The sequence below is a fragment of the Oratosquilla oratoria genome, chromosome 19 (assembly GCF_046742065.1).
Source record: "Oratosquilla oratoria isolate Oo_2021 chromosome 19, ASM4674206v1, whole genome shotgun sequence".
NCBI classification, from domain to species: domain Eukaryota; kingdom Metazoa; phylum Arthropoda; class Malacostraca; order Stomatopoda; family Squillidae; genus Oratosquilla; species Oratosquilla oratoria.
The window spans coordinates 26,001,084-26,009,525 of record NC_134795.1 but is presented as its reverse complement, the minus strand read 5'-3'; the positions used below and the strand labels follow the sequence as shown (position 1 = coordinate 26,009,525).

The window sequence follows — 8,442 nt, the reverse complement described above, 5'->3', positions numbered from 1 at the left end:
AGCCTCGTATTGATAACAAGAGAAAATTAAAACAAATATTTAGAGAATTTTATTTCTTAGTTACCTATTAATTTATTTTATTGAAAATTATACATATACCAATATATTGATCAAAGACTATTTGATATATAAGTGAGGAATAAATTTACCAAATTAAAACTTTTCGTCTGCATGTTGATGTAAAGTAGTAAACATACCCAGAAAACATGGAGACAAACATAAGCTCTCAGGGAAATGATACTAGTACACAAACTACATTGTTTACGGCAAAAGAGCTCGATGAAATAGCTAAATTTCTTGTTACCCATCAACGCAGACAGCGTGAAAATATTATTATTCCCAAAAGTTTTGTCCCAACAGTAATCAAGTCGATGGATGAGAAGCGGGTTGAAGCTATCTTCGAAAGCTGCCCTTTTAAAGCTTGTTTATCATGTGCTGCAGGTACTGTGAATGAATTTTTGGTATTATTGACATAGATAAGTATGGATTGTGTGAATCAGATTTTTGTGGTTAGGTAGATCTGTGAGAAAGCTTTAGCAAAAGGGAAGGATTTTTGGGGGTCTGACTTTGTGGATTTGGAAAAAGCTTATGACAGGGTAGACAGGAGGTATTGCAGATATGTGAGATTGAGGGAAAGCTGTTAAGGGCAGTCTAGAGTTTTTACAATAGTAGAACCTGTGTTAGAATTGGGAATGGAGAGAGCAAGTGGTTTAAGGTAAAGATGGGGCTGCATCAGGGCTGTATCATGTCACCATGGCTGTTCATTGTGTTCATGAATGGTGTGGTGAGGTAGGTAAATGTTAGTGTAAGGCTGGGTTTACACAAGCAACATTTTGTGGTCATTGGCCACTACCAAAAAAAAAAAAAGGGTTGCCACAAAAATTGTGAGTAGGAGCTTTGTGTACACAAGCCACATGGTGACAGCCACAAATGAAGACACACTATGAATGTACCATGCCAGGCATTTGTCATGTTGGCACAAGATATAGTATGAGAAGGAAAACTGTAAGAAATTACTTTGGCTCATACTTTATTCTCAAGAAGTTGTTTCATGGCTGTATAACAAAATGTAGATGCCTACCAGGGGTTGGGGGCCAAACCTTTAGCAGCCAAATGTTAGGCTAGTCTTGCCCCACATTGGGCACTAAATGTTAGGGCTCGCTTTTAGTGTAAGAAAAGGGTGGAGGGGAAGAGACAGCAAGGGAGGTGACAATTGTGTGTTTCAAGTCATGTCCTAACTTGATCTGCTTGCAGAGGAGGGGGAAAGAGGTGAGAAAGCAACAGGGTAGCTAACCAGGCTCACAGTGTGGTGCTTTGAGGTGATCTGAATCTTTGATGTTCGTCCAGTCTTTATGTACACAAACTGGTCATGACCCATGATCCTCATTGGTGTGAGGTCAAAGTGTGATGCATGGGAAGTTGGGCATAAAACACTTATACACTGCTGACTCATGAAGACATAGGGTATAAGGAGCTGGTACTGCTTGTGAGTTTCTCAAAGTGTTCAGTGTTCATCATCACATGGTCAGGTGAGGCTCTGGCTGAGTCATCACTGAGACTGATACTGGTACTGCACATGAGTTCCTCAAGGAGGTTTTGTCCCACCCATGGGCCTCAAGGAAGCTTTGGTCAAATCATGTGGCCAAGCAGCATGTGATTTTCACATAGCTGGGCCCTATGAGCAATTCCATTGGGAGCCTCCTGGATCAAAAGTCATGGGATGGGCCAGAGGCAGGGAAGGGAGGAGGAGTGAGGACAATTTTCCTCACAATGTGCAAAAATGATATGTGGAACGAGGAGGATGGGAGTGAACAAAAGGAAAGTTGGTGGGATAAAGAGGTTAAGGTGGTGGTAGAAGAGATGCAAGCATATGTGGATTGTTTATAAGATAGATCCAAGGAAGAATATGAAACCACTGTCATGGTGCCGCAAGTTTCTTACTAAAGAGCCCAAAACAATGGTTGATTAAATTTTCCATCTTCATAAAACATGTAATATCTTCATAATGAAACTATCATATTTTCCCTTCTCAAACACCTGATTCTGAGTTGTAACAATCCTATCACTGAGCTTTCAGGGAACAATAATTTTTTTTTCTATATTGCTGCACAGTATTTTTACTTAGAATTTTTTTTAACCATATCAACAGGATTCGTGCTTGGAGGTGGTATTGGGTTGTTTGCTGCTAGTGTGTCTCCAACAGTACCACTGCCAGGACAACAAACAACTCAATCTGCTCGAGAGGTGTGTCTTATATGTTTGCATTTACTTATGATTCACATTTGATACAATTTTAAAAAAGTGGAAATATGACAGATATGTCAGCTAAGGTTTAAGACCACCATAGTAGGAAATATGTCCCACATTTTTTTAAACAGTGTTGGGTTGCCCTCCCTAATATCTTCAAGCATCACTATTGTAATTGTCAGATATTAGAAATTTTGTGGAAATGTATTTGCTATGCACAGTAATTACCTAATTCAAATATTACATATATTTCAAGACCTTACAATTTCAGGGTAGAGCAACCCTAGGATTAGATTTAAGAACCCAATGCTCTATAATTTTATATTTCTTTTCCATTAATACATGAGCTACATGACAAATTCACCATTATGCTCATTGCATTAATTTATATTTTAAATGTGATATGATGATGATTGTAAACTTTTATATTTCCAGGTACTTAGAGAATTGAAAGTATCAACATTATCATATGGCAAAAACTTTGCTACCATAGGATTGATGTTCTCAGCTGTTGAATGTGCTATTGAAAGTGTATGTACAAAATCTTATTTGGTTATGTTTTTATATACTCTTTACTTTAACCTGTCTTCATTTCATAGTAAAGAGTTCATAAAATATTTTGATGAATTGCATATTAATGCCTAAAATTACCTGGTCTTTTCTGTGTCTTTATTTTACTAGTATCGAGGAAAGACAGACTGGAAAAATGGAACTTATGCTGGTGGAATCACTGGTGGAATTCTTGGGCTTCGAGGTTTGTCATTATATTTCACCTGTCCCACTATATCAGTTAATGATTTGTGACCTCATTTTTTTTTTTTTTTTTTTTTTTTTTTTTTTTTAAGTTGTGCTGGATGGGTCATGATGGTTTACATACTTGAGTATTTACCTAATTATAATGTATAGGAAAGGAGCTATATGTGTGGGGTCCTGTCTTTTACTACAAATATATTTTGTTTTTGAATTCAAATATAAGTATATTAATTGAAAATCAAAGATAAAGACTAAGTTGGAACTGTATATGAATTTGAGACTTAAGTATGATAAAATATAAGGTGGGGAAGGGTAAGGGAAGATGGGTTGGAAATAAATTCATTATCCCGACATTGTGACCACAATAAATTTATTCCTAACCCATCTTCATTTACCCTTCCCCACCTAAAGTGGACATTCCCTTGAATATCCACCACATTTATCACAAAAATATTTCTTCCATATCAAGAGCACAAACTCAATCTCCCACACCACTGAAATCTCAGCTACTCATCAAGAATTTTACAAAAGTCTATGTAATGCTCATCCATGTGGTAAAAGAATGGAAGTCCTATCTACACTGGAAGTTGATGACAAAATCCTACCCATAACAGTACCAAACCAAACCTCCTGGCTACTTTCTCCAGTGCTCCCTTGCTTCACCTTAGCCACTTTAACACAAGATCAAATGCTAACTGAAGTCATCCAAGAAGAACCACCTGTCTACCCACTCAGTAAACATCAACATATGCACCTATAACTCCTGCTCAAACTGTAGATTGTTCCCAACTGAAACAAGATCTGGATCCCCCCTCCCCATTGCTTCAGTCTTCACTGCTGAACTCTTTACTATGCTTGCTTACCTTTAATATTATCCATGAATCCCCCTTGCATCCTATTTAATCATATCAGATTCATGAAGTTCCATACAAGCATTCATCCAGATTTTTACCCACTTCAAACCTGTTCAGTTGTCATTTTATGAAGGCATCCTCAGCAATGAAGATGATAGGGTGGCTCAAAATATACCATCCACCCTTCATTGACTCCAATCCACTGCCAGTAACAGACTGTGACTTAGTTCTTTGCTCAGTAATGCTAAATATGTGGCAAGTATGCCTTAGAAGAGGACATTGCTTTCTCACACAGGACCACCTCGTAACAAGAAGGGAGCCTTACATTTGCCAATGTAAGGCTCCCCTCAGCATATCACACATACTGCTAGACTTGAATTTACAACTACCTGCTCTTTCATATACCCTCTCAAACAGCAATGCCAACACCAAATACTGGGCAACAAAACATCAATACCTCACTTATTTCCCCACAACTTCCTATAGAAAACAGGACTATTGACCAAACTACACCTTAGACTAATTAAACCATCATGTATAAAAAAAATATATTATAGATAAGATAAGAGGGAGGGTGGAGGGGAGTGGAGTGTATTCAGGGATGGAATGGGTGGGAATGATTTTATGCCTTTTCCTTTTTGGCTACCTCCCTTGTAAGGATAGAATTGTTGGTGATCTACAGTCCATAGCAACAAGACCACCTAATACCTATACCACACACAAATATTCTCTTCTCTTCATCCACAACCACTGGACACCAGCCTCCGGAAACATATCCATAATCACATCACTCACTGCTCCATCAACAAACTAAAAGACAACAGCAATGCCAACACCAAATACTGGGCAACAAAACATCAATACCTCACTTATTTCCCCACAACTTCCTATAGAAAACAGGACTATTGACCAAACTACACCTTAGACTAATTAAACCATCATGTATAAAAAAAATATATTATAGATAAGATAAGAGGGAGGGTGGAGGGGAGTGGAGTGTATTCAGGGATGGAATGGGTGGGAATGATTTTATGCCTTTTCCTTTTTGGCTACCTCCCTTGTAAGGATAGAATTGTTGGTGATCTACAGTCCATAGCAACAAGACCACCTAATACCTATACCACACACAAATATTCTCTTCTCTTCATCCACAACCACTGGACACCAGCCTCCGGAAACATATCCATAATCACATCACTCACTGCTCCATCAACAAACTGAAAGACAACACATTGCTGTATGCCAGATCCCCTGATATCTATCCCCCTGAATCCTCTCTCCCCTATAAGGACAGAGTCCACTTGGCCAGACTGTGATGTGGCCACCATCTAGCACTTCTAAGCTACCAGAAGAGGTTGGATGGCATTGCAGATAACTGTCCAGGATGCAATACTTCACCCCACACTATACAACACATTATGGAAGACTGCATTGTACACAGACTCACACGCCAACAACACAATATACACATTATAATGGATTTGTGGGAAAACCCAGCTTCAGCCATGGTGTTACATAGGGAGACAGGGACTGCTCGGTCAGACAGTGTAGGGAACAACAATAACAACACCACCACCCTCTCATTTCATGGTGAGATTCATATACACACACACACACAGACAGGCAGGCAGACAAAAAAAAATAATGGAAATTTATTGTGTCAGTTTAATGTTGAAATAGAATAGAATAAATTATCTTTGTAGAAAGAGTTTTAGATCTACCATCAAGATTATGCAAACTAATATACTATTTTTTCTATTTTCAGCTGGTGTCAAGGCTGGTGTATTTGGTGCATTTGGGTTTGGTGTATTTTCTTTTCTTATAGATTACTACATGAGACACTAGCAATTTTTATAGGTATTATTCTGTTTAAAATGTGTATAGATTTATTTCCTAAAATATATAATGAGGATAGTAACTGTTGTTTCAATATTCACTAACTGGAAACCTGCAGTCTTCATGTCCTCCCATAAATCTCACAGGGAAACAATTTTAGACTTTTTTCTGTTACTGACTAAGGGGAGGAGGGGAGCAGTCACCAGTTGTCAGCTGGCCATGTGTGACAAAGCAAGGAGATTATGCATCTCCAGATAGGGGTGAGGCTATTGATGCACTTGAAGATAGGCAGTTGAGAGTTGATTCTCTCCAACAGTATTCTTGGAGGACCATCACCAGCATTTACTTATCATTGGTTCCTCTTGAAGTATTTAAAAGCACAAAGTTCATGTGAACATGATAATTGTTGCCTCAAGTTTTATAGCTCCACAGCAGTTGGCAACAGTCCTTAGGGCTTCACATAGATCTCTTTAAGAAAAAAAAATGGAATTGCATCTTTTTTGTATTAGTATGGAACCCTATCTCACTGGCTTGTATAGTTTTATCAATTTTAACTTGAGGCTCCAGGAGTGGCCTGGTAAGACTTTGCTGCTGCCACATCATTCCATTACTCTTCTCAGGGAGGCTCACTACCTTGAATTATAACAAAAGAAACAATATAGATTTAATATATCTAGACTTTGCAAAAGCTTTTGATACCATCCCCCATGAAAGGCTACTTACTAAATTAGCTTTACACAGAGTAAGTGGGAGCCTATTAAGTTGAACTAGAAATTGGTTGAATGATCAAAAACAGAGTTGTTTTAAATGGCAAAACTTCTAGATGGAAAAAATTTATGAGTGGAGTTCCTCAGGGTTCTGTTCTTGGGTCACTTCTATTCATAGTATATATAAATTATATAGACCAGGGACTAAAATCTATTGTCTCCAAATTTGCTGATGATACATAATTGTAAGGAATGGCAAATGATCACTTAAATCAATTAGATATTCAAGAGGATTTAGATAAATTACAGCAATGGTCTGAAAAGTGGCTAATGAAATTTAACATAAGTAAATGCAAGGTTATGTACATAGGTAAAAATAACAGTAAGTATGATTACAAGTTGTTTGGAAATTCGTTAACAAAAGTGGATAGTGAGAAGGATCTCAGGGTAATTATCGTTAACGATCTCAAATCATCTAAGCAGTGTATATCAGACTGAGAAAGCAAATAAGATTCTAGGACTGATTGCATGATCCTTTGACTTCAAAAGTCCATCTCTCATCAACAAGCTATGTAAATAATTAGTTCATCCACATTTGGAATATGCCGTTTCCATACGGTCACCAAATCTCATTAAAGACATTGACAGATTTATCCTAAATTCATCTGTGGTGAGAGATTTTATGGGAGGGTTTTGATGGAGAGGATTGGGAGAGGAACAGAGGGAGTAATTGGTGAGGAACAATGTGGGCTCAGGACGCACACTCACTCCGGTGGCACCGATGACACTGGCCGGCCCCCATGCACGGACATCCCCGCCCCGGGGTACCAACTGTGCGCACCTTTTGACCCCGCCCCGGGAGTGCCAATCGCGCGTCCCCGTCTGTACCATATTCACTACATTCACATCACACACCCCTTGATCTCGAGATCAACCCATTCTTCGTTTGCTTCGTCTCCTCCATTTCCTACTTCGTAGTCCTGCAGCCATCTTGGAGGACGCTTGTCGCGCTGGGGTCTCCGGGACGCCACCCCCCCCATTCAGCGCCACGTCGTGACTCTCTTCCTCATTTTCTCCGCCACTCACCACACGACGAAGATCCAAGATATGTCGCGGCATTCCCTCAACAGAGATGTTGTTCCGCGAATTTACATCCGTCACGATCCCTTTTGTCCACTGTGACGTGCATTTACCATCCTTTGGCCTCACCCATATCTCCCCCACCTGTACTGAGGAGGGGCCTACTTCAGTATTGGCTGGTAACCCCGGCCCTACCCGGGGATGTCTCCAATCATATTTAAATAAGGCTCTTTGTGGAACTGAGCATTCGTCTTGGCCTGACCTAGGGGACATGTTATACCAGAAGACTGCCTCTATGGGTGGTATTGGCTCACTTTCGGCGGTGGACTTAATAGTGCGATGGTGCCGCTCTACTATTTAATTTCCGCTCGGCCGGTAAGCAGCCCGAAATAAGCGTCTCGTTCTCCACTTGTCCAACATGTCTTTCAGCACCCCCGACCGAAATGCGGTGCTATTATCCATCAGGACTTCTTCATCCATTGGGCCCCGTTCCAGAAATATCTCATTCATTACCCGTGCAATCTCCTCTCCAGTCTCCGTCTTCAGCTTCCGCCAGACGGCGAAGCGTCCCGGGCCGCAGTAATCATTGATTAGTACGTGCCCCGCCGATAGTGGGTTACATCAACCACCAAACTCCTCCAGTTTTCTCCTACGCTAAGTTCCCCCGCCGCGTGCGGACTCTATTGACTGACATCGGACTCACGCTCTCACCGCCCGCCGGACTTCTTCTTACGATATATTTGGGTCAACTTTCCTTGCCAAGAACAATGACCTATCGACACCTAGATGATGAGTTCCATGCAACTCTTTCGCGCAGAGGGGCCCTGCAGCGCACACTTCAAACTTCTCGTCATGTTCTTCCGGCACTTTCAGCCAGCTTTTCTTCACTCTAGTTAGCGCATCCGCACCCTCATCTTCATGCCAAACTCGTCTATGAACGCCCTCAGGATCCCAAGACGACGTTT

General features: G+C 40.4%; 1 protein-coding gene across 1 annotated transcript; it reads left to right on the top strand.

Annotated features, from left to right (window-relative positions):
• The first annotated feature begins 167 nt into the window (after positions 1 to 167).
• Positions 168 to 5,772, top strand: LOC143035811 (mitochondrial import inner membrane translocase subunit Tim22). Its single transcript, XM_076202795.1, has 5 exons — positions 168 to 441; positions 2,150 to 2,244; positions 2,683 to 2,778; positions 2,929 to 3,001; positions 5,620 to 5,772. Exons 1-5 carry the CDS (start codon positions 207 to 209, stop codon positions 5,697 to 5,699), a joined length of 579 nt encoding a protein of 192 aa, XP_076058910.1. The 5' UTR covers positions 168 to 206; the 3' UTR covers positions 5,700 to 5,772.
• Positions 5,773 to 8,442: the final 2,670 nt, after the last annotated feature.

Coding starts and splice junctions, on each gene's coding strand:
- LOC143035811 (XM_076202795.1), top strand. CDS start 207: ATGGAGACAAACATAAGCTCTCAGGGAAATGATACTAGTACACAAACT. Junction 2,779..2,928: donor TTGAATGTGCTATTGAAAGT/GTATGTACAAAA, acceptor TTATTTTACTAG/TATCGAGGAAAGACAGACTG. Junction 3,002..5,619: donor TGGAATTCTTGGGCTTCGAG/GTTTGTCATTAT, acceptor TTCTATTTTCAG/CTGGTGTCAAGGCTGGTGTA.